The sequence below is a fragment of the Anarhichas minor genome, unplaced genomic scaffold, assembly GCF_050575085.1.
Source record: "Anarhichas minor isolate MPS153535 unplaced genomic scaffold, ASM5057508v1 ptg000003l, whole genome shotgun sequence".
NCBI classification, from domain to species: Eukaryota; Metazoa; Chordata; class Actinopteri; order Perciformes; family Anarhichadidae; genus Anarhichas; species Anarhichas minor.
In genome coordinates, this window is record NW_027466449.1 from 13,759,639 (window position 1) to 13,784,888 (window position 25,250).

Sequence of the window (25,250 nt, forward strand, 5' to 3'; positions counted from 1 at the left end):
GATATTTGTGTCAAAAAATAGGTCGTCATGTATCTCAAACTATGTATATTTTTTCATTAGAATACATAGATTAAAAAAAATATTTTTAATTGTATCGAATGCAATTAATATGATATTGAGTTTAATTGCTACCACTTCACACAGTAATTCACCACCGCTGTATCGGGGTTAGCAGTAATAATTTAAAAATGCTCCATAAAGCCAGACTTCCTCCTCTTTGTTCCCTAGTCATGCCTGTACAGTAGTATGAAACGGGCGGGTGGGCCTGCGCACAGCCCGGACACGCCGCTAGATGACAGCACTGTCTAACCAATTAGCTTGTGAAAAATAGCAATATTCCCAACTCCATATCGCAAGGATGTGGACTGTCCCTTCCTGTTTTAGTGCCGAGAGAGCCACCGTACCGACTCGCACTGGAGCAGGAATACAGGCACTCATAACGCGATTATGTCGGGATTTTCACTGTGTTTGTCAAACACACGGAGCGTTTTCTTCCGCCGTGGGGTGTACCGGGTTATGTTTTAGGGAATGCTGTTATGTTATTCTCCGGGTAGCTGGTAACATAGCAGGCCTGTTTATTGCGCTGCCAACCCTTGTTCCTTTCCTGTGTCAATGATTGTCCTCCCCTCACTCTCATGGCGGAGACTAAAATAATATATCACATAGACGAGGAGGAGACCCCTTATCTGGTCAAACTGTCCGTTTCTCCGGAGAAAGTCACCTTAGCGGATTTTAAAAATGTCCTCAACAACCGTCCGGTCAATAGCTACAAATTCTTCTTCAAATCGATGGACCAGGATTTTGGGTAGGTGGCCACCATTATTATTATTAGCCCGTTCGTCTGGCTCACTTGCTATTTATTATTGCGGTGTGCGCGCGCGTGTGTGTGTGTGTGTATAAATGTATCAAAAGCTTATTACAAGCCGCGATAGGCAACATCAGACGGTGTAACATTGTTACATGTGTGCAAACTACAGTGCCATGTCTGTTTCCATGCTCCTGGCACCTGCTCATTATTACTATCCTGTGCGCAGTGGAGGAGACACATGAGTGTTTGAAGTGATACCAGATCTGTCCAGAGCCCTAATGACGCAGCCCTGCATGCATTACACAGAGCCAGACCCCTGCTTAGTAATATATATAACCCATATTAGTGTCAATACGTGAACAATGTATATGTGGGAGCAGTGTTGACAAAGCCACCACATGTTCAAGTACTCAGGTTTCACATTGTCTTGTTTTGTTTTTGGTTTCGCCTGGTTAGTGTGGTTTTCAGGATAGGAAAGGATGAGCATTTAAAGATGTATATTTTGTTCACATCCACTTATGCTAGCCCAGAAAGTTGTCTTTCTTTACACGCAAACGCACACAATGGACTGCAGTTGAATCTCAAGGGAACACGGCCCCTGCGAGCCAGTGATTGTGACTGTAAGATATGCAATCATGTAACCACCTTTTGCATTTAATTGCCCCAGACGAGATCTGTCAAACAATGCAACACCCTCATAACCTGGTTTTTCTAACGAATACAGTATCATAAGCTGCGTTATTACAGTAATGTGTGTTTGTTTTCCTGACGAATACATTCAATTTAAATAATGCAAAGTGAATATACTTCTATATATATGTTTGGTCATGTATTTAGACGTGTAATATGCAGTATTGTAATTTACTGTCGTCAGGATAGAGAGAAATTAATTACTGTATGTTGTAGCATTAGTTATAGAACAAAATAGAATATTTCAGACACATTACATGTCATGCAAATTGATTTTTTTTAAGCAAATGAATGAAGTAGTCTAAGTAGAATTTATCTTTACTGTATCTCATTTGACTATTTTCCATGGTGAATTACACACCAGAAAGCCACAGGAGCTACTTCCTTCATCCACTGCATGCTGGACCTTACGAGTAATAGAAATATTTCTCTCTCTCCTTTTGTTTTCTCGCGGTTCCTCTCTTTGTAATCCCATCCTGATGTTCAGGAGCTACAGCAGGTCTACAAAGCTCCTCAGCTCTCTTGGTCTGCGAGATCTACTTGTATCAGGCCTCTGCTGAGGATGACATATTTGTGTCAGTGCCTGTTTCTCATTCCGGTCTGACCAGTCATACATGAGACAAAAAAAACATTACCACAGCACTGTAACCGCGAACATGATTGGAGGAAATGCAGAGGCTAGGCAGTGTCTGTAGAGCCAAACGTCATACATTTCCACTGCAGCCTGACCTTGTGAGGGAAACCGTCTCTTCCTGGTGGCAGGCGGGCTAGGTTTGGTGCGCCGCTTTGTCCCCAGCCCCGGCTTCCTGCCTCTGTTGCACTGCAGGCCGGGCTGCTCACTGGGCCTCAGGTGATCGACAAGCAGATTATGGAAACAAACAAAGCGTGTTTGCTTTCTCCGCATAGAGACGAGGCTCCGTGTTGCCGAACACCGGCTCCTGCGTGTGCATATCAACAAAGCATGTTACATTACGTCGTGAATTGGACATTTGTCGAATGGCTATGTTTTCACACAGAGCTGTTATGCACAGTTCGTGAAGGCGTCAGCATCAGCATTCCAGCCTTTGAGGTGAGGATGAATATTCAGGCTCTGTGAGTGCCGTATGGCACTGGCACAGTATGGAAGCAAAACCAGTCAAAAGCACAGAGGATAGCAGCACTTTGTGGTAGCCGTTCTGGCTGTACTGCATACACACAGAGACAGTATGGCTGCTGGAGAATTAGCAAGGGAGGAATAAGACGGCTGAGCAGAGAGGGAAAACATCAAATCCCTTGCAGTTATAGACTGTGTTTGAAATGTAAATGAGCAGTCAGTGCAAGGTCCTCTGTAGTAGACCCCCTGCTGCGCCGGAAAAACCAGCCATTCTCTAATGGGATTGCTGAACTACATTTGTGCTGGCAATATCGGCTCTCCAAGCAACGGCCACACCAATTTGATAAACGGGCGTTTGCCCCCAAAACGCCTCAGCTTACCGCAGTGAACATGTCACTTCTGTTCCCTTTGGAATACATGTAAACATGGGCAGTGGCATTTCTATTCACACAACACACCACAGCAAATTAAAGGATGAGCGTTTCTTTGTGCACATTTCATACTTCGGTCGTTCCCCCCCCCCACCACCACGTAACATTCATTCACTCATCAATATTCATAAGACAGGAAGCTCATTGAGGCAGTGTTGTTTTTTGGAGACTTCAAGGTGATGATATGGCGTTTTGTCATTGCCACTGGTGGTGAGTGGGTTTGAGACCTCACTGTAATGCAAGTCACAGAGGCACGCTGGAGCTGAGGGAGCAGCCAAGCCCAAGCTCTGAAAGAAACAGTGGTGTTTGTGCCTTTAGAAAATAGGGGGCTGCTAGCGGAATCTTTCTTCTGCTGAGGTAGGGGTGCTAAGCCCCCGTAGTTAGAGGACAAAAATCTGCAGCTTTCTGCACAAATGCACCTCTGCCTCACTTCGCCTGTTTTCGCTGTTTGAGGATAGTGATAGACTTCGAAGGTTATGCTGCATTTGTGTGTCATCACGCCGTTTGCAACAAGACTGCTAATCATGTGGTGACTATACAATGCTTGTGAGGTATTAACATTATGTCTGGAAATGGACCTTAAAAATCCGAACTTTGTTATTATGATGCTGTGAAAATCACACGGCTACAGTACTAAATATGGCAACAGCATGCATGCTGTTATTAACAGCTCTCTGGGTGGTTAAAGTTTAATTTAGCCGTTTACTGAGTCAGACTCTGTTTCATATTGAAGTCAATCTATTTACAATCTGGTTTGACTACAAATATTTTGCTTCCCTGTTTATAGTATCATTAGCATCAGCCCACCAAAGTCCTTGGACTGCTGCTGCCGGTGTTGGCCGGATTCTCCTGCCCCTGGTTTCTGGTTTAGGTTGTAACTACCCAGCCCTCCTCTGCCTCACAAAGCATAAACAAACACGTCTAATCTTCCCCAGCTACACAAATATCCACAGTAGTGGAATAGTCAGCCATCGCCAGGATAGATCTTGTGTCATTATCCTGTAAAATCTGTTAAGTCTTATATAAGCTGTCAGCTCTAAGAAGTCCGATCTGTGACAGCGGCCCACACCAGACATATGCTCATTGAGCAGAGGTTACTGTTTGTGTGTGTGTGTGTGTGTGTGTGTGTGTGTGTGTGTGTGTGTGCGTGTATGTATGTGTGTGTGTGTCTGTACTTGTTAAGTGCTCAGGGTGGAACTAACACTTCTCCTGATATCAGATGCAAACTGAAGAGAATGCAGGCCATGCGTATTTTACTGCATGATAAAGACGTCATCTGTTATGATTGGAATTGTTTCTTTGGTTTTTCTGGTTTCAGTCCTTGTAATAGAACGAGGTATGTTAAAGAGATTTATTTTGCATGCCAGTTCTTTCAGAAACCATACAAAATTACAGTTACACGCGCAAGTGGAACAGGTAATCCTATTCCTGGCAAACATTAGGAAAAGAAGCGTTGCTGATATTTTATTTGTACGGGCCACTCCCACATCCTCACAAGTCACCTTACAGCTGGTCATGCAGCTTGAGAGGGAGGATGCAAACACTTCCTACCTAACAAGCAGCCGGCAGAGTTGGCCGCCGCCTCCCTCCCTCCCTCCCTCCCTTTTCCTCCCTGGAGGTGGAACAGTCCACAGCGGCGGAGTCTGCGGCCGCCAGTTCCAGCCACAAGGCTACGTTATCTCTGTCCACCACTCCCATCAACACAGCTCCCACAGCAGCAGCGCGCACACAAACACAACCGGCTTGGCTAATCATTTCAGTAGCAGGGAAGTTCTGGCAAACAAGAAGTGGAGAAAGAAAAAGAAGCTGAAAAGTCGCTGTCAGAGATACCCCTGCATGAAATCTTCTTCGGCTTTCCTGCTGCTCTCAAGTCGTGCCTCTCCCTTTTCATGTACCGTGTTCAAAGCCAAGAAGCTAATGTGAGATCCCCGCAGAGTCTCAGAAAATGCTTGGTTCCACCATTTCTGGGAAAATTCTTTGCAAAAAAACAAACAAACAATGTGCACAAAGATACACAGGGGGTTATAACGGAAACTGCTAAATATATCGGGGGTTTTAGCCCCATATGTGTGTGTGTGTCAGTAAGGGGTTTGCCAGCTCATCTCCTGTGCCCCTTGGCGAGCTCCAGGCTTGATCTGTGTGACACAAGCCTAGCAGGTGTGGTGACTGGTTGCTGCTGAACTGTGTCCCAGCAGGTCAGAGGGTAACTGGGTGGTATTTTCGTTGGGAATTTACAGCCAAAGATGAACACACTAAGGGAGGTTCACACGCTAGATCACTCTATTAATACACACTCCTGTGCCTTGACTCCTGTGCCCTCTGAAGATTTTCATACGTCTGTTTATCTATCTATCTATCAATCACTTAATCCCACCTGTGCAGGTTACTATTAGACCAAGTCATTACAGATTCATGCCCCTATCCTTGCCAGTTTGACCGGCCCTCATCACGTTAATGTGCTTAGTGTCACCGGAGAGACGGACAGCCATGACGTTCATAAATCAATAACTAAGAGTCTCGGACTGAGAGTGTCATCGCTGCTGCTCACTGAGCTCATCCGTGCTATAGCAAGGGGGCAAAGCTGGTTGAAAGCCATGTGGAAAATGCGACCGACAAAGCGTGAATGTCTCTCACTATGTATTACCAGGCCGGGAGAGGGGAAGTGTATATTGTGTTGTTGAGCTGACTCCGTGTCCTTCTCCTGGTCGTTTCGCCTGACTGCTTCTGTCTGCCTGTTCCCCAGGGTTGTCAAAGAAGAGATTTCCGATGACAACGCCAAGCTGCCCTGCTTCAACGGGAGAGTAGTGTCCTGGGTAAGTGAGACGGATGGTGCACCCATGCTGCCCCTCTCTCCTGGCTGTGCAGCCTCAGCTCTAGGCAAAGATATGTGCGGCGCACTCATGGATGATGTAAATGTGGTTTTTGTAACGCCTCCACAGAGCTTGTTGAACACTCTTCAGCTTGATCTCACTGTTCAGCTGTACTGTATAGCTGTGGGTGATTCCATTAGGTATTTTACTTAGCTACTGTTACAAAATACAATATGAGTTTGACTGCTAAAACAAGGAATATCATACTGTCTGGTGTAAGCTATCTGGTGGTTATCTGGTGGTTATTCTATTGACTTCTGTAGCTTTATAGTGATTTGTATTTATGGAAGATGAGCAGTGCCGTGAGCCCGAGTTTCCCTACGGGGACAGTAAAGTATGATGATCAGATAAATCGTGTTAAAGGAGGATTTAGATCTGAATCATTGCTCTGTCATACAGAGCAGAAGACACAGGTTAAAGCTCTGGCTGTAAATACTGATGTTTGACATGTTTAATCTACTTTGTGGCTTCTTTTTAACAATTCCGTACAACAGTGTTATACTTTATAGATCTCTGTGGAACAATTCATTAGTTCGATCCCCAGAGAGGTCAGAGGTCAGAATCAGGAACACGGTGGTGGCTATAGAGCCATTAAGGACTGTCTTGCTCAATATCACTTACTCAGTGTCGATGGAGTATTAACGAGAGGACTTGAAGCCTGTAATTAAATGGGGTCTCACTATACCACACTGTTAGTGCAAAGTTCCCACTATATAACATCGTTTAATTATATCAGCAACCTGTAATGCAATTAGCATACGTATGCTGTTGGGTGCTTTTACGATTATTTTGGCTGCTTCAAGTAATATAAACTGTGAGTTTCTTTAAGATGCATTTACAGTGGAAAATCTTTACATCACTCTCTCAGAAAAGCGTGAGATATTATTCCACCAATCTAAGCTGCGGCATCACCGCATCTTTACTAACGGGGCTTTAGCAAAGATGCTTTGTGGGGATTTCGATGTGTATTTCTTTTTTCTTCTGTTTTTATATGTTAAAAACATACAATAAAAAAATGTAAATGAACAAATGTCGGGATACCCTTTAACCTTAAGGCACTACTTAGGTACACTACTACCTCTCATGGTTAGTCAATTCAGAACTTATTCATGTTTTAAAACAAATGTTACCAATTCCCACTGTAAACAGACTAGAGAAACCTGAGAAATATTCATGTGTCTGATTCTTTTTGTACACTATGTAAAATGTGGTGAAGAAGTCACATCACAGATATCTTTATAAAGCAGTTTTCCTTAAAACTGGAACACCAAGGATCAGAGTGCTCATTCGTTGAGACAGAAAGGCATTCAGAACGGAGCAGAAGCAGAAGGTGATGGAAAATGTAGAAATTCTTCCAGGTTTTGAATTAGAGCAACTGTGAATCCCAAAGCTCGCATTAGAATAATCACAGTCCGTACACTTGTTAACGGCTGCCTGCTTTATCTTCCATTATTCTGGCTCTGATGAAAGGAAAGTATCTGTATCTATGGGTCATTGTACATCATCCTTTGTACTGACACTCTACTGAGTAAAAGCACTGTGGTGCTTTTAAGTTTCCATGTCCTTTGCTGTGTTTCTCAAGTTGTTATGCGTCCTCATCTCTATAGCCTCTCTGCGGCATCTCGCCTTTCCTCGCGCGTGCTTGCACACAAGATGTGCTTTGTCTCTGGTGCCGGCATCACTGCGTGTTTATGTCGCGATGTCTGTTGAGGTTCTTTTCTCTCCTCGCTATGGGGCCTATATCATTCAACAGAATATTTATGATTGTTTGTGTTTCTCTCAGAGCATGAATATGTCTCGTCTTTAACGAATCTTTTCCCACTTCCCTCTCTCAGTTGGTCCTGGCAGAGAGTGCCCACTCTGATGGAGGATCTCAGTGCACAGAGAGCCATCCAGAGCTGCCCCCTCCTCTCGAGAGAACAGGGGGCATCGGAGACTCACGGCCCCCCTCCTTCCAGTAAGTAGGCTGATTGCCGCCTGTCATATATGCACAATTTCACACACACGGGCATGTAGGCAGATGTATTCAAGCACACCGTCCTGTGCACTGGGTGACCTCTTTATTTCACACCGGCACGGTGAGCTAATCAGGATGTGGAAAGCTCATCAGAGAGGTTTGTCATCACAGGATCGTATGGGAGGTGTAGGTGGTCTATACTCCTCTGTGTGGATACGGCATGAAGTACGTGCTAAAGCTTCGAGTGTGGGGAACATGCATGGGTGTGAATATCTCTCTCACATGTGTGTATGTTCCCTCCCGCCCACTCGACCATGGAGTAAGGCGCTCATCGATGTAAACATGATGTGTACGCCGCCAGTGCTGCTGATTCTTAAAATAGCCTTCACAGCATAAATGTCTTCAGGCAAAAACTGGCACTCAGTGAGGTCCATTATGTTCAGTCACTCAGAGCATTCAAACATACTCGGCTAATAAAGGCACGTGTGGCCCAAAAACACGTTAAAAACTCAGAAATGGAGATTTGTTTCGACAGCCTGGTGACTATATTACCTGAGCCCAGACTTTGACTGCAAACATGCTGAACAGAGGATATCACTGCACTTGCTGAGGAGAAGTCCCAAGCTAAATATAGCTGGGAGGGCTGGGGGCAGTGGGGGCGAGGGTTGTTGCCATTACAGCGTTAGAGCAATATGGCTGAGGCTCTATATTGAGAACATGCAATCTGTCATGTCTCAGTGTATCTCTTTATCCAGTGTTTGACATCTCAGCTCGCTTTTGCCCTCTATGGGCTGTCGCCTGCTGTTTGGCTGTCAGCTGGCCTGATGATTTTATTGTTCCCGGCCAGCTTTCACCAGGACTACCGCCACCTTGTGGAGCAAGACGTCAGCATGTCGGGCCCTTTACCCCACGTCATACACCCCCCTCCCCGCCCCCCTCCTTCACTCTCCCTTTCTTTTCCCCTCTTTGAGTAAGACAGGCAGGCCTTTCTCCCAGAGAACCAGCGTGGTATATCCCTACAGCAAACCTCTCTTTCTGAAATTAATCCAGTCTTCCTCTCTCTGTAAATAGCTAGAATATTATTACCACTTCATTTTCTCTTGTGCTTTATTCATGCGTTTCATGTGTTTGCCGGCGTGAATGGCTCTATTTGATATGCACACAGAATAGGTGTTTTGGGCTGAGAATGCACACAACTGATGTGCTTCTGCCTGGTAATCCGGATTAACGGACATTAAAAGCCACCGTCTCCATTTCCCAAGAGGGAAGGGGTGGCGATGGGCAGCAGAGAGGGGGGCCGGTGTGTGTGTGTGTGTGTGTGTGGGGGGGGGGGGATGAGTTGAAAGGAGGTGGCATTCGTTCACAGCTGCAGCGTAGCGCCTTGGATAATCTCCCCCCGGATCAGCAGACCTGCCGCCTGGCTGGTAAGCAGCCATCGCCAGCCTGACAGACAGCCAGTCACCACCACATCTATCAGTGCACTGCTGCCACTGCCAATAGAAATGCATTCCCAGCTATGCATCTACGGTGACATTTGCATGCATGCACTGGCCTGTGTCGGTGAAGCCCGGCCCAGGTGCACACATTAGTACCTCGTGGCAGAAGTGTGTTAGCATGCCTCATCGAGCGCCGTATCCCGCTGCGTGAACACAGCAGACACGGCATCTCGTCTGCTCTGTATGCATTGATCATTCACACACCGCCGGTGAGGAGTGTGAGGATGTTTGAACCGTTGCAGGGTGATGTTTGTGTTCCATGCCTTCAGATCTGTTTGTACGCACTATGAATATGACAACATTTTTGTAAATTAGCCATTTGAGTGTGCATGAACGCATGACTGCGCCAGCATGGCAGTGTCATTATTTATGCAGGTGTAAAGTACATGTTGCACACATGCCTAAGTGTGTGTGACAGACTGACAGGGGTTGAGTAGAGTTCTCACCAGCTTCAGGTTTCCTAGGTGCCCGGTGGCTGTGTAGGTCCCTTAACCCTGGTGCCCGAGGCCACAGAGTCTCCAGCACTCTGACAGAATAACAATCTGCCCTTCAGCCTCTTCAGAACCCCCAGACTCCTCCCAGACTCCTCCCAGACCCCAAGTACACAGGCCAGCTGATTGCTCAGCCCACACCTGATCTACTACTTCTCGCTTTTTTTAATGCAATCCGTCATTCTCCTCTCTCTGTCTCTCTCCCGATCATGCTCCAGGCACCATCTGGGCTTTCAATAGGTCTCATTAATGCCAGCATTGTCCAGAATAGCTCCCTCTCAGGGTATCTGGTCATTAATGACACTTAGTAAAAAACACATCACATACCGCAGAACAATGAAACTGCTATTTTGACCTGAGGGATTGAATTTGAAACAGAGTGATAATATGAGTTGCATATTCCCCTAAGGCTGACTGGCAGGCAAACAGATATTATAACAGACAGAAGTATATTGTAGCTGGGGATTATGTTCAGGAGTGTTGGTCGCAGGCTGCCTAGAGAATTCATTTGAAAGACTTTCTGTGAGGGAGTGTGTGCGTGTTTAGTACATCATTATGAATCTGACTGAAGTTTTCCGATGTGTGTATTGCAGTGCCAATGCGGTGAGCAGTCGTGATGGCCTGGACACCGAGACGGGAACCGAGTCTCTCCTGAGCCACCGCAGAGAGCGAGAGAGAGAGCGGGCACGGAGGAGAGCGAGAGAAACTGAGCGTGAGTACTATCAGCCAGGAACAGATCCTAAAAATGCAATTATCTTGTCATTTTGTAGTTTTTGCAATTCAATGCCTCTCACTTAACTCCCTTTAAAAACAAAAAAAATTTGACAGACAGCAGACATGTATGAAAAGAGGCCCTAGGGGATCACATGGTGTGTGTTGAACTTGCTATATGAGACCAAGAAACCAAGAAAGAATATCCAAATTCTCGGAGGAGTGAAGAAAGTATGGGGTGAATAAGTTCACTGTATGTCAAAACTGTCTTTCCCAATGATTGTCTTTGGTCGGAGGCTGTTTTCCACTCGGTACTCACACTCCAGTCTTTTACAATGATTATACCCCGTCAGAAGACACTAGTCTTTTGTGAAATATCACAGGAAAGTTAGCAATTTCTATTAAAATCACTTATTTTAAGAGAAGGACAGCTTTCTTTCTGCTCCATTAAACAAACAGACTCAATGTTTTTAACATGAGAGTCTGCCAGGGAACATCACAAGCCCGCACTGTCCACAACAACAGAGACAAGGTAGCTAGAGTGTACTGGTGCAGCAGGATGAGGTGTGTTCTGCCATCTGCATAATCGTACTATCTGCAATATTTTGCGGTGTCGGCTTCGGTCTGTTCCAGTTCTTGCCATACACATATTTTGGCAGAATTAGTTGTTATTCATGGCAGGAAGTGATATTTCAGCGGCGCCTGATGCTCACGGTTTGCTGTTGTTTGCTCCGTCTATCTTCCCCTTGTCCTCACTTCACAGCAATTCTCTCTCTTTGCGTCCTGCACTCATTATGCTATCAGTTACACAGCGTACAGCATCAGGTTGAGGTCCTAGCAAAGGCTGTAACTGTCTTGCATTCTGGAAACAGATTTAACTTTTTTTTTTAACAATCGTATCCATTGATTCTGTCACTCCTCCGTGTCTTGTGACAGGGTTTGACTTGAGTGGAGACATATTGTTGGTGCTTTCCATGTCAGATCCACTGCTGCTAACTTCCAACTGCACAGCTGTTGTTTTCTGGCTGATGCGGAAATACTTCAAGCCTAATGAACTTTGCATCTGTCCTCAATCCCCTGTGTTGACTGACCTAAAAAAGATCGAGCAAGCAAGAACCCATATAATGGACTTTGTTTTTTTGGGCGTGTTAGCCCGGTGGTTGCTGTCTTAGTCACATGGCTTGGTTTGTAAAGGAGGAGCCGGTAGCCCCACCTCTTTACTTCGCAGCCTGCAGCATCAGCAGGAATTCCCCTGTCACCTTATACACACACACGCTTCAAGTGATTTTGTCTCAGTGTGAATGCTAGCTGTTTGACAGTGATTGGTGAAAGTATGCAGCCCTGGTAAACATATCCCTTCTTATTCTCTGTCTGTGCTGTGGTGTTTGACAATGTATGGATGAATAATGCAGCAGTTGAACATTTTAGTAGGGTGAACAGGTGTTGGATGAAGTTATGGAATATGATCTGTTTCAACGCCGCCGGGTGCTCTGCATCTTCACCTGTTGTAAGACATGACTCTAATGTTGAGTTATTACATTGTAGCAGAGAACATTTAATACCCTGAAAAGCATCAGCATTTCATTAAGTATAATGCTGTTCATAACGCTGGGATTTCAGAGTTGAGGTCAAAGAAGACATGGCTTAGCCAAAGCACTTATGCTTGTATCAATGTATTAAAAGCACAAAGACAACTGGTGAAACTGTCCTGCGTTATGAAAGGTTTCTTAAAATGATGTTTTGTGATGAGATGCTGCTTAATAAAGCATATGGGCTTATAATAACCTGAAGGTGTTTTCACCTGAGGCTTGAAAGCACATCGTCTCAAATCCAATGTTATCTCTGTTTTGGAGAATACGGTCATCTGATTGGTCAGAGACAGATTAGCAGTCATTCTATAGTTGCGTGCCGTGGGAGGGTAGGAGGAGGCACTACTTTCTCCTGACTCTCCGCTCACTTTCTCTGTGCGTCGGATGAAGGCACACTGTCGGCTGTGGTGAGAGGGACTTGTTGTGTTACGCCTGATGACGATATTTGAGATTTGAATATGTTATATTATACATGTGATTTCATTTTGTGGTTAGTTTAATGCATTTCTTTCTGAAAATGTAATGGGAAAAGTGCTCTAGTTGCAGTATAAGTTCATTGTTACCTGTTTTGAGCTTTTATACCATTACTGTTAACCCACCAAATTGTCACACAATGACTTTATTGTGTGCATTATTTATTGATTTAGGGATCATAATGAATTTAAATGAAACTATATATGATTTTTTTTACAACCATCTTGTCCTTTGAAATGTCACAACCTTTAAAAAGGTCATGATCACACATGGCCAGTCAGAAAGTGACTCACTCACTTCTTGTTTTCTGACTTGCCGCTCTTCACAGAGTGCCTTCATGCTTATTCCCTATTAGTTACTGCCTCTGTTGTAGATACGCTGTGAATCCCGTCAGCAGCCAGCTGGTGGGTAAAGACCGTCTGGGGCTCAGGCTGAGGTTTAGAGAGCGGCTAGCGCAGACGGAGCAGAGCACACAGACACAGATTTCAGTCTGGCTTGGTGAACCTGCACTCTTGTCTTGTTTTTTTGTTTTCTCTGGTCGGGCAGTCATCTGAGCGTGGGAGGAAATATGGTTTTGTGATCCTGACAGTGGATGTCATGTCTCTGCTGATTGAGTGCTTATGTGCAGTAGCTCGGCTTTCATAGAAAAGCACCCTCTGGGCGGAGGTAGCGATGGGAACTACCACATTGCTGGAATGTTTTGCTTGCTCTCGGCGAACACGTTGGCTGCCACGCCCTCTTCGCTTTATGAGACCTTTCCGGCCAATCCGCTGTCACCCTGAGACAGCACCGACTCACTGGCAATGTACGTATGGAGATGGACGGGGTGGTAAAGTACGCTCCTGGTCATCTTTAGAGTACAGTAAAGCACCGTATTAAGAATATATCTCAAGTAGCTGTATTAATGTTTTATCTTTGTATGATTATTTCTACCTTTCTCAATATTGTACTAAAGCCAAAGTAATTGTTGATGCTTTATTCCATTCACTCTCCTGTTCTCTACTGAAAGGTCTGACTGAAATCCAAGTTCTGCTTTTCAGTTCTTTTCAATAATGCTGAAATCTTCCATAGGTATCAAAGATGAAAGTTGTTTCCGTCACTGTTGTTCAGATAACTATATATTTTTCCAATTCTGCCACTCTTGCTAACACTGTCTTTCCTCCCCTCCTGGTCTCTCCCCTCTCGTTCTGATCTGACCGTGCGATGATTAGCGTGACCTCCAGTCTGACTCACTGCTGCTCTGCTCTTTCCCTCTCCAGTCCCTCGCATCAACGGTCACTCGAAATCAGAGCGCACCGCAAGGGACTCGGCCATGGGTTACGACAGCGCCTCAGTAATGAGCAGCGAGTTGGAGTCCAGCTCATTCGTTGACAGTGAGGAAGACGAGGATGCTAGCAGGTAACAAAGTACTTCACATCAAAACGTCTCTCTGCTCTATCCAGACGCACAGATCAGTAGCTTTTGTTTGTTTCTGAAACCAAATATCTATTGTTCATAAAAAGTAGTTCATGAAACCACAAAAAAGAGAAACACCTTAAAATACAATATGTGTATATATATATATATATATATATATATATATGTGTATATATATATATATATATATATATATATAAATATATAAATAAAAGGCAACATAAAGAAACTTACAGATGTTGTGTATATGCAACATATAGCTTAAGTGACAATTGATTTGTTTTGCTATGTAAAGTACTATTTTCTTTTAACGTGTGTTTTCTGTACAGTACCCATAGTAGATGTACTCACCACTACTTACTTTGTACCTCTTTCTTCCTCTCCATATCACCGCTCTTCTTCTGTGTTTCAGGCTCAGTAGCTCCACAGAACAGAGTTCTTCTTCACAGCTGATGCGCAGACACAAGCGCCGCCGACGGAGGCACAAAGTGGCCAAAATAGACCGGGTGAGCCCCTCAAAGACACATCACTGTTCCTGGTGGAATTTAAATTGACATGACGTATAAGAAACAGATGAGAGGGCTGATTGATATAAACGTTATGCCACGTTGACTCTTTCTGATGTGCTTGTCCTCTTTACTGCCTTTCCAGTCTTCATCCTTCAGCAGTATCACAGACTCCACCATGAGCCTCAATATCATCACCGTCACGCTCAACATGGGTAAACCTGACACTTCCATAACTATGATTTAATTTTATTTACATATATGTGAATATAGATATATTAGTTTTAATGTGCACACACGGCTATAATAGTGTTTTTCAGAGCTAATACTGTGTGCTCCCTGCTTTCTCCCTGACAGAGAAATACAACTTTCTAGGTATCAGTATTGTTGGTCAAAGTAATGACCGAGGAGACGGCGGCATCTACATCGGCTCCATAATGAAAGGAGGCGCAGTGGCTGCTGATGGGAGAATAGAACCTGGAGATATGCTCCTTCAGGTACTCCAGCAGATGCTTCCAATTTTACAAAACATTATTGAACATTTGGAGTTTTTGTCATCATACATTTTTGTGATAAATATCAGTTGTTTTTGGAGTAATTAAAACACCTCTGCTGCTGCTCTTTGTACAGTCAATTTTATTTATTTAGCGGAATATTACAAATTTGCCTCAATGGAATGGAATATGAGAGAGAGAGAGAGAGAGAGAGAGAGACATGACATGACACATGAAGATATGATTGCACAGTATTTCTGTCTGAGGTTTTGTGGCCCATTAAGAACCACAATGTTGCATTCACTTCCGTTGCGAGGCTCTTTTGTAGAAGTAGTAATTCTGCCTCTCCTTTTCCTTCCTGTTAATGCCTCTCTTTTGATCTCTGTGCGGCAGAGCTCCACAGCTACACCCTCTATAAAACACATATGACGTTCTGACTACAATTTGTTGTTGCCCCAACATTCACAGAATAGGTTTTTTATGCCGTATTGTGTATCCCATAGAAAGCAGTTTAGGGTTTGCATGCGTCTGAAGGCCCAACAGGCATTGCAGAGATTAATGTGCACAGTACAAGTGCATAAATACTTTTGAGCCCTCTACAGAGCTTCAAAATGATATTTAACTCATGGAAACACTTTGAATATGTATGTATTAAGTTGTATATGTTGTTGTCTTGCCAACCAGGTGAATGACGTAAACTTTGAGAACATGAGCAATGACGACGCAGTGAGGATCCTCCGAGAGATTGTTTCCAAAACCGGGTAAGAACATACGACTTGCTCAGACGAACTACTGAGCGTCGTGATGATTGAACTCACTGCTGCAGAACTTACTGTATGTCAAGGGTAATCTTACACTTCAGGCTAACATGTTAATCTCATAGGGTGCTGTTTGGGTATTCAAAGGATTTAAAGAATTAAAGGAATCCTTATTGAGAAAAATCATGAGTGTAAAATACAAACATATCCCTACAGATTATCCATTGCTGCCAAAACTGCATGTTTGTTGATAGATTTAGCTGTTTATACAGGTTTAGAGCTTTTATAGTACATACAATACGGTACACACTAATACTCAGCATAAATATGCAGATCATTATATGGTGTCAGTTAGGGACTTTTAGTGACTTGAGTTAAGTGCTTCACACCAAAAAAAAAAAAAACACTGACTTGATCTCTGAGCTGATGATTGAAACAGTCGAACAGCTAAATATAGACATTAATCCGTTCAGTCCTGTCTGCTGTATTATTTGGTGCAATCAATCTTTGCTCCTGTGTCTTTGTTCTTTAAAAGACATCAGTTTAACTGGATTTTCTATTCTCTTTTTCTCCAGTCCTATTAGTCTTACTGTTGCCAAATGTTGGGACCCGTCTCCACGAAGTTACTTCACCATCCCTCGTGGTAAGACAGACACGAGTGCTATATTCATTTCTAACTTCCCTAGCAAAATTGATGTCATAGCAAATATTTTTATTACATCCGGAGCAATATACACTGATGTCTCTGAGGAGTTTTGACAAAGGTTAAACTGTATAATTTATCAAAGTTGCCTTATTTGTTTCATTTGTTCAGCTGAGCCAGTGAGACCCATTGACCCAGCAGCCTGGATCTCACACACCACCGCCCTGACGGGACCTTACCCCCACTATGGTAAAAACAACCAACCACCTCCTCCAACACACTCTATGAAGCATCCATTCTGTGGTAATTATGATAACCTTACAACATTTAAACAATTGAAAAGTTCCGTTTGTCAATATTTCTCTCTTACTCCTCTCCCATACCAGAGTTTGATGACTTGCCTCTGTCTGCAAGTAAAACAGACATGGCAACCATCGTGAAGGTGATGCAGTTGCCCGACTCTGGCCTAGAGATCCGAGACAGGATGTGGTTGAAGATCACCATCGCCAATGCAGTCATCGGTGAGAAACGCTGAGCTGTGTGGCCACCCACAAAACTACAAGCACACCTTTGTTTCATGTAGACTAAGCTTTGGAGTTTTTTTACAAGTAATTTACTGTAAATAGTAGAATACACAGACCTGCATTGTTTGCATACTGCTCTGAACATTGGTGCTCTCTGTGAGGAATTGTAGTCAAGTAACTCTTTAAAATAAACACAGAAATTATTATGTTTGTTTGCCTTTTCCTTAAGAGCTCAAAGTTGCATTACAAATGTGAAATTTAAAACATACTAGTTTTCCTCAAATCCATCAATTCATTTCTGTAGAGGCAGTTTATTGTTCCTAAATACAAGAAATAGTATCAGCGTCGCACCTCATTTTAGCAACTTTTTCTAAAAACAAAATCAAATCAATGTCTAAGGCCTGAAAAGTATCATCCAACATTTTAGCATTAACGACAACAACTTTAATTAAAGCTCTTGCAATATTGTGCTGCTTGCATATTGAGTGTCTTTTAGCATCTGTTCAATACATTAGAGCAGTAGCCAACATGTCTGTGTGTGTTTGTTTGCTGTGTCAGGTGCTGACGTGGTGGACTGGCTTTACTCCAGAGTAGAAGGATTCAAGGACCGGCGGGATGCGAGGAAGTACGCGAGCAGTCTGCTGAAACATGGCTACCTGAGACACACCGTCAACAAGATCACCTTCTCCGAGCAGTGCTACTATACCTTCGGAGACCTCTGCCAAAGTACAGCCACTTCTCTCAGTGTGTCAATAATGCAACTCAATAATGTGTATGTTTTTTTTATTAACAGAATGATTGAACTAAACCTGTCCCTTTCTGGTTCTGCTTTATTTCCAATAAGACATGGCGTCACTCAATTTAAATGAGGGATCCAGCGGCGGAGGCTCGGAGCAGGACACTCTGGCACCGCTCCCTCCCACCAGCAATCCCTGGCCCCTGGGTGGGCAGCCATTCCCCTACCCTCCCTTTCCCTCCGCACCCCCCTGCTTCCCCCCAGGATACTCAGACCCATGCCACAGTTTCCACAGTGGGAGCGCAGGCAGCCAGCAGAGCGAGGGTGAGCAATGAAACGGTCCTCTGATTTTTTTTTTTTCCATCAAGCTTTCTTTAATTAATGTGATAATTTGACTCAACATGCAACATGACATTTTCCCTAATCCAAGTATTCCTGACATATGATGTCAGTAGTAACAAGTGTCTGACTCATGCTAATGTTAGCCGCTCTGCCTCTCTCGGGCAGAAAGCTGACATTGGATTGCATCTTTATTAATCAAATATGTGTATTCTAAAACGCGTCCTGTATTGTCAAGGTCAATCATGAGCATCTTGAGTCATGCAGCGGACAGCTCTGCAGTACTGGGTGTGTACACGCAAAAAAATCTGATCAACCATGATTACAAATCACCAGCTTGAAATGATCAACACCGAGGCCATCCCTCATCAGTCCTGGATTGTGCTTTTGCTTCATTTTGAATCAGAGCGTGATATTGCTTTGTGTCGCTTCTGCATGGTTTTTGATGTCTGCATTGAGGGACAGTGGAGAACCAGGGGGTGTACAGGAGTGGATGGCTCTGATAGTGTGGTTGTAATACATTTCAAACCAGGCAGTCCAGACTGATAAAAGTAAGCTACATGTTACCATCTTTCAGTCTTGATTTTCATTGTTTTGAGTGATTCATCCAGACATCATCATGTCTTGCTCTCCGCCGGTTGTCACTGAGTTTAGTTGGTTTATCTGCAACCTTTGAAACGTGGAAGGAAAGAGATGACAAAGATAAGAACAAAGATAAGAACATATAAAATACATGCGATGTATTTTATATGGAGTTTTGTTTCTTTTGGCACTTCCAAACAAGTGTTATGATGGTAATGATGTGTTTGCCTACTGGTTTGTAAAATAAGTGCATGTGTTTGTTTTTTGCATTTTTGAGGAGCAATTTTTCCATAACTTGAAGAGATTTTTTTTAGTTGGATGACAAGGAAAAGAGCAAAAACAGCTATGGGTGTAATAATAGGTTTGACCGTAATGGACAGATGCACAGTAATAGGGTACATTAGGTAGTGCGGGAAGGGCTGGGAGGTGTGTGTAATTCTATTGTTCCCTCTGTTTCTGCTGGGCAACGGTAGACTGAAGGAGGAGGTAGTCCCAGGACACTGGGGGAACCGGTAAGCCTGCTAACCCCCTCTCCTCCTCTGCTGCTCTCTTTCATTTTGCTCTCTCTATCCCATCGTTCATCCTTTTCATCTTATTCTATTCCTCCTCTCTTCCTCTTATGCTCAACATTCTCCACCTATCATACTGTGGTTTTGAGGTTGTCGGGTTTTTTTTTTTTTTGCGTCCTCCTTCGTTCATGTGTATCCTGACTCTCCTGACAGTCCATTCTCCCTCTCTGCACCTCTGGGCATGCATTCATACTGTGCTGGGAGGTGCATGATGCAGGATGATCACTCTGAGGCCTGTGCTATCATTCTCACAGATAGGGGGTGATCATGCACCACTTTACCCAGTACTGTCGGGCTCATTGCGGAAGGGTAGGCGTGGAATGTTTGATTTTGCAACAACGTGGTACACCTCTTTCAGTATGACGCCGGTAGTGTGCATTAACAGCATTGAGACCTGACACTAACCTACTTTTAAAACACTATATTGACAAAGTGATGTCACTTAATTGACGGGGTGTCTTTCTGATTCAGGTGTATCATGTTTTCATTTATAATCTGTGAATGTCCCGGTGTGTGTATGAATATTAGATGAAGCCCATGGCATTAGTTGCTGCCGGTGGAATGTGGGAAAGAAACCTTTGAGATAATGGTGTTTGCCCTCGACTGGTGACTCTTGCTAGATTGCATAAGAAAATATCTTGTCACACCTTAAAAAAAAAAGTGCAGTAAAGCATTTGATAGCAGTAATGCATTTTACTGTGTAGCGCTCAAGAGGAGATGTTTCTCTCAATGACATGTCATGTGATGTATAATGTCCGTTGCAGCTCATGAAGGCTAAATTAAGCTTTATAATATACTGTATTTTCTTTAATGTGTGACGTTCTGCCCCGGTGTTTATCAGTAGCTACATCCGCTGTAGCTGACGGGTTGGAGCTGCTGACTGTTACTATTACTGTAAATGATTATTGTTAAGTGTACTTGTACTGTAGAAGCCCAAGCTAAAATGTCTGCATTTTTTTTTCCTCAACAGGAAGCCGAAGCAGTGGATCCAACCCCAGCGCAGGCAAAGGTAGACGCTCCTCTCCACAGGAGAAGGGTCAACGGTCAACATGCAGCGAATCAGAGCCCCGCATTCGTGGAGGGAGGCGCGGTGAAAGGTCCGCTAGCCAAATGAGCCATCACAGCCACGCCGTCTCCAGTCACAGCCACGCCGTCTCCAGTCACAGTCATGCCCGATCAAGTCTCAGTCACAGTCAGTCACACAGGAGTCACTCTCACTCACAGAACAGCCACCCCTCCTTCACCTACAGCCACGCCCCCTTCACCCAGCCAGGGCCGGGCTCATGTGCCCACAGCGAGCGAAGCCATGCCTCCTCCTACGGCCCCCCAGGCTTGCCTCCCCCTTATTGTCTGGGCCGTCTGGCCCCCAAGACCTCAGTCAGCAGCAGCACGCCCCCTGGAGCCCCTCCTGGGAGAGAGTTAGCATCCGTTCCTCCTGAGCTTACCGCCAGTCGCCAGTCCTTCCAGCATGCTATGGGCAATCCCTGTGAGTTCTTTGTTGACATCATGTGACAGGACAGTGCCTTCAAAACTCATCAAGCACAAAACAATTATCCTCGAAACCCACTCAGCCCTTTCTTTCCTGCCTCTCAATCTTTTTTGCCTCTGACCATCTCGTCTCTAACTTCATAATGTAGACACTTACTGGCCCTGTGCGTAACCCTGTTAACCCTGTGGCCCCCCCCCCGTGCTAGCTGTCTATCCCTCTGATGTCCCAGCAAAGGAATACAGGCAGCAAGAGCACAACAGGAGGGAGGCCTCTCACACAAGCACAGATCCTCTGTGGCTGAAAACCCTCTTTTGTATTGACGTGACGTGTACAGTTTGTGAAACGTGAGTGGTATTCAATGTGGTGATTCTTTAAATCTGCCACGCAGACATTCTCCGCAGTGTGTACTCTACCTGGGATATTTTCTCTCCTGCAAGACCTTTAAGCTGCTGGGCCTGGATCTCAATCCCCCAGACCCAGGCCGACACCGACAGCCCGCACTTAGGAACATTTCTTTGGGCCGAGAACTTGTAATTTCTTTCCTGACTCAAATTTAGCACGTTGCACCAAACCTCCGGCCCCAGTTCCTTTATACTGTGGCGTTGCCACCGGCTTATTTAAGCTCCTACCTGCCAACTCCTAAAACGCTAACCTCGATCAGTTCACAATCCGTGGATTTCTTCAACTTTATAATTGAGGCTCTGTAGCCAGCCGTTGGTTTAACTAGGCTGCATCTTGCATGACTGTCTCAACTGCTTTAAGGAAAAGAAATGTATTTATACATTTTGTTTAAAGTATTACCGTTATTGGGGGAAGTTGTTACCTCTTGCCAATGTTCTAAAGGAAGAATCCGTACACTGGATGATTTTTGTGATGTTATTTATGTGATCATGTTGCGTTGATGGTGTCATACTTTGTCTGCTAAGGCTGACTGACAGACAATCAGACATCACCCTTTGTGATTCAGTGGTCGATTTCCGCTGTCCTAGCTGTGCTTTGTGGAATGTATCATTATTCCCGTCAGTGATTGAACCCTGACATTCATACCACTTTGGTTTAAACACATTTAAGTAAGCAAGTCAACTTACAAACAGGATTGCAAACAGTGGACACCCACCACAGCTGTGACAGCAAACTCAAAGTGTTGACAGGAGGTAAACCAGTTTGCTCAAAGCATCGCGGTTGTCTGCTTCGTTAAAAAGTTGTGCGATAAAAGCCAAAGCCTCTCACTGTTGTGGATATGTCTTCTTAATGTAGGCGCTGTCTGTGATGATTCCCATCTGACACTTCTCATTTTACAACTTCAAAGTGACTTCAAGGGGAATCCTGACCTTCGGATTCTGACGTCCTTGCAAAAATAATGGCAAACCCCTGTTTGTATCTACCGAAAATCTAGTTACAAGAGGGACTTAACACACAGATACTAGTTTTATGAGCACTTTTCCATTCCGTCTCTCCCTCCCTTTAGTATGAAACACTGTTTGCAATCAAAGCTTTCTCTTTAATTTTGTTTCTTTACAAAAAAAAGAATAAATTGTACATAGAAATCTATTATATATATAAATAAAAAATATATATGTTCAAAATGATGTCTACATTTTCCAATGATAATCCCCCATGAGGTTTTAGAAAGTGAAAATTCTCCCCCTAAAATATACTTTTCTCTTTTTTCAAAGGACCACTAGAGGGAGACATTCAATGTGTAATTGACTTCTACTAACGACACTTAAATTCTAGTTTGATACAGAAAATGTATTTTGGCAATAATTGCGAATTTGAATTACGTACACAAAATTTTAAATATTAAGTTGACGCAATCACGTAGTCTTCTCAAGACTTGACATCAAGTAGACATTTACAAAAAAACTACAGATGAACTGTAAGAGGCGTGATATCGTCACAACTCCAAATGTGTTACCCGCACATCATTTGAGTTAACAGTTAACACCCCTGAGTGGAACTTCTCAGCACCAGCACTGCTGCCTGTACTTTCCCAGTGGGCTGAAGTTACTCTCAAAAAGCTTCAAACGTATGCTAACCCCATATAGACCCCACTGTCTGCTTGACCAGCCAACCACAGCTTTTTGAAGACAAGTAACGCCACACTCCCCCACATGAGAGGAAGTGTTATAAGAAGCAGGAAGGAAGTGATGTCAGAGCCTTATAATAACACCCTCGCATGCAGCGGTAGATTAAACAGTACCCTGCTAAAGAAGCAGCCCTCAGAAGAACACGGTGGTCTCTGTTCGCCTGCATTATGTTCACAATATGGAGCATTATGTCAAATGAAAATGTAGTTTTGACACAGATTTCTCTCACTGACATAGTTCCAGTTTGACTATGACTTAGGCTGATGTCAGCCTACATGCAAATACCCACACACACCCACACACACTCATTTACCAGCAGAATGAATGAATATCATTACTACTCTACTTAACGAACAAGACTATTTCCCAAGTCAGTATGTTAATTGAGCTTCTGGGGTTTACTGCGCTTCGAAGCTGAATTTAGAGGGAGGTTTAAGGGTAAGTGTGGGAGGCGTTTCTTGGCCAAGGATACGTAGGTGGATGAGTTGCTGACTTTTGACATCACAGTCTTAGGTAACGTGGGTATGCCTGTACAGTAGGCGAGCCATGGTAGGCTGAGAATGACGCGTTAGAATGTCAAAGCCGAAATCTGCTAAATGTCATTCAAGTATCGTATGATCATGATGCACGAAAAACATGACGCAGCAGGCGGCTCTTGTGGTTTCGCTTTGTTATTTGTATGTGAATTGAAGAAGTATGAATAAGATACACCATCATTAAATAACCTTGAGGAGATGGATGTCATCTACCATCTCATCATTAGTCACCAAATTTCCTGTTTTTTTAGGATTTACTGTCAGGAAATGCCCGTTCCCTTTTCAAAGGAAATAAACACAATGGACACACCATTAATCATAAAACTACAGCTACTCATTAAATGAATAACCTCTTGAAAATCCCACTTTCACTTTAGCACAATGAAATGATGCAGCTCCCCCCGCTTCCAACTCGTCACATACTGACTCTCCTGACTCGTCACACAATGCCGCTCTGTCTGGTTAGGCTTGAACTAACTATGTAAACTAAGTAAAACGTAAAGAACATCGTACAGAGTACTAAGTACATAAAACATGTCACAAACATCACTTACATAACTTCCAAACAACTCAACGCTGCTCTCTAATACAGGCATCCTGGCTGAAAGTCAAAGACCCATTCACCTCCACTTCCTCTGTTATACTGTGTCATCACACTCCTGGAGCATTTTCTCTTAAAGTCTAATAATGAAGCGGTGCTAAAGGGTGCCTTGTGACTTTGGTGACACTGGAGGGCACGACGCTCTGGGGATGAGAACAGGCTGGCACACTACTCATGCTGCACTTTTTGTTTCGGTTTGATTTCTGGCCCACTTTGCTGTGGTTTCTATTATAGGGAATTAAAAGACATAATAATAATAATAGGTGATTATTGCAAAGAGGGGGAGTTTTTTAAACTTTTCAGACACTCGTGACATGACTCATCAGCATCAATCCTTTTTGTGACTGACGGCATGATACGCTGAGACAATGAACAAAAGCAGGAAAGCTTTGTTTAGCAGACTATGCAGTTCAAACAAATAAAATACAATTGAACAATGCATTTGACACATCAAAGTCAATACAAGTACAGTTAGTTTCACTTTTAGTACCGGTATAATAAGTAAAACTATTATTGTACAAAAACAGTGGTACTGAAAACATATCAAACCAGTTACTTAGTGACATTTGGCCACTGAAAAAAGTCATAGTATGTCGTAAAAAGCTCATAATGAATGTCATAGTATAGTGTAATGAAGGTCTCCTTTTGTAGGACAATATGTGTACAGTAGGTCTACGGGTAACAGAAGTAAGTAACAAACTGGAAGGGTTGAATGTTGTATTTATGAGGAGATGTATCTCAGCTTAGGCTGATGAGGCTGGCCCTGTGAAGACAAACACTTAGTTTGGCTAGATTTGTTACCTCAACATAATTTGCTCATTGTGGTCTATCAATTGCCAAAATGATCTTTGATTGATTGAATGAAGTATTAACTGCTAAAAATTATATTTAAAAAAGTTATAAAAAGGTATAGTATGTATAAAAAAAAGTCATAAAAAGTCACGGTATAGTATGTACAATAAAGTCATGAAAAGTCTTGAAATAGTAAATAAATAGTCAATGAAAAGTCATGGTATTGTATAAGTAGGTACATCTTAGTAGTTAAAAGTACTAAAAGTTCTATACTATGTTAAAAAAAGTTATAGTATAATATTTTTAAAAAGGCATATAGTATTTGTTTACAGTAGGCCTGCTGGGAACAGAAATAAGGAACAAACTCTTAAAAAACAGTATGTCAAAAAGGTTTTTAAAAAGTCAATGTCTAATGTTGAAAAACTATGTCATGAAAAAAGTCATACCATAGCATGTTGACACATTTTATGAAAAACTGACTTTTTTCACTATACTATCACTTTCTTCAACATGCTTTACGATGACCTTTTTTCCACTTGTTACTACACTGACTTTTATCATGATC

At 43.4% G+C, this 25,250-nt stretch overlaps 1 protein-coding gene across 3 annotated transcripts; it reads left to right on the top strand.

Annotated features, from left to right (window-relative positions):
• Positions 1-374: 374 nt before the first annotated feature.
• LOC142957401 (segment polarity protein dishevelled homolog DVL-1-like) lies at positions 375-22,252 on the top strand. Of its 3 annotated transcripts, none has more exons than XM_076099215.1 (15): positions 375-805; positions 5,766-5,835; positions 7,728-7,849; positions 10,430-10,548; positions 13,870-14,008; positions 14,439-14,532; positions 14,678-14,747; positions 14,890-15,029; positions 15,711-15,787; positions 16,360-16,427; positions 16,599-16,730; positions 16,814-16,948; positions 17,510-17,677; positions 17,796-18,011; positions 20,148-22,252. In XM_076099215.1, the coding sequence occupies exons 1-15, from the start codon at positions 636-638 to the stop codon at positions 20,687-20,689; spliced, it is 2,262 nt and encodes a 753-aa protein (XP_075955330.1). In that variant the 5' UTR covers positions 375-635; the 3' UTR covers positions 20,690-22,252. The 3 variants fall into 3 exon arrangements, with proteins under 3 accessions (XP_075955330.1, XP_075955338.1, XP_075955346.1); XM_076099223.1 differs by having other exon boundaries at positions 16,599-16,676; XM_076099231.1 differs by lacking the exons at positions 375-805; positions 5,766-5,835; positions 7,728-7,849; positions 10,430-10,548 and adding an exon at positions 12,560-13,415.
• Positions 22,253-25,250: the final 2,998 nt, after the last annotated feature.

Bases quoted from the DNA above. Each gene is read 5' to 3' on its own strand.
- LOC142957401 (XM_076099215.1), top strand. From the start codon at position 636: ATGGCGGAGACTAAAATAATATATCACATAGACGAGGAGGAGACCCCT. The intron at 806-5,765 runs GTAGGTGGCCAC...CCTGTTCCCCAG, and splicing joins TCGATGGACCAGGATTTTGG to GGTTGTCAAAGAAGAGATTT. The intron at 14,748-14,889 runs GTAAACCTGACA...TCTCCCTGACAG, and splicing joins CACCGTCACGCTCAACATGG to AGAAATACAACTTTCTAGGT.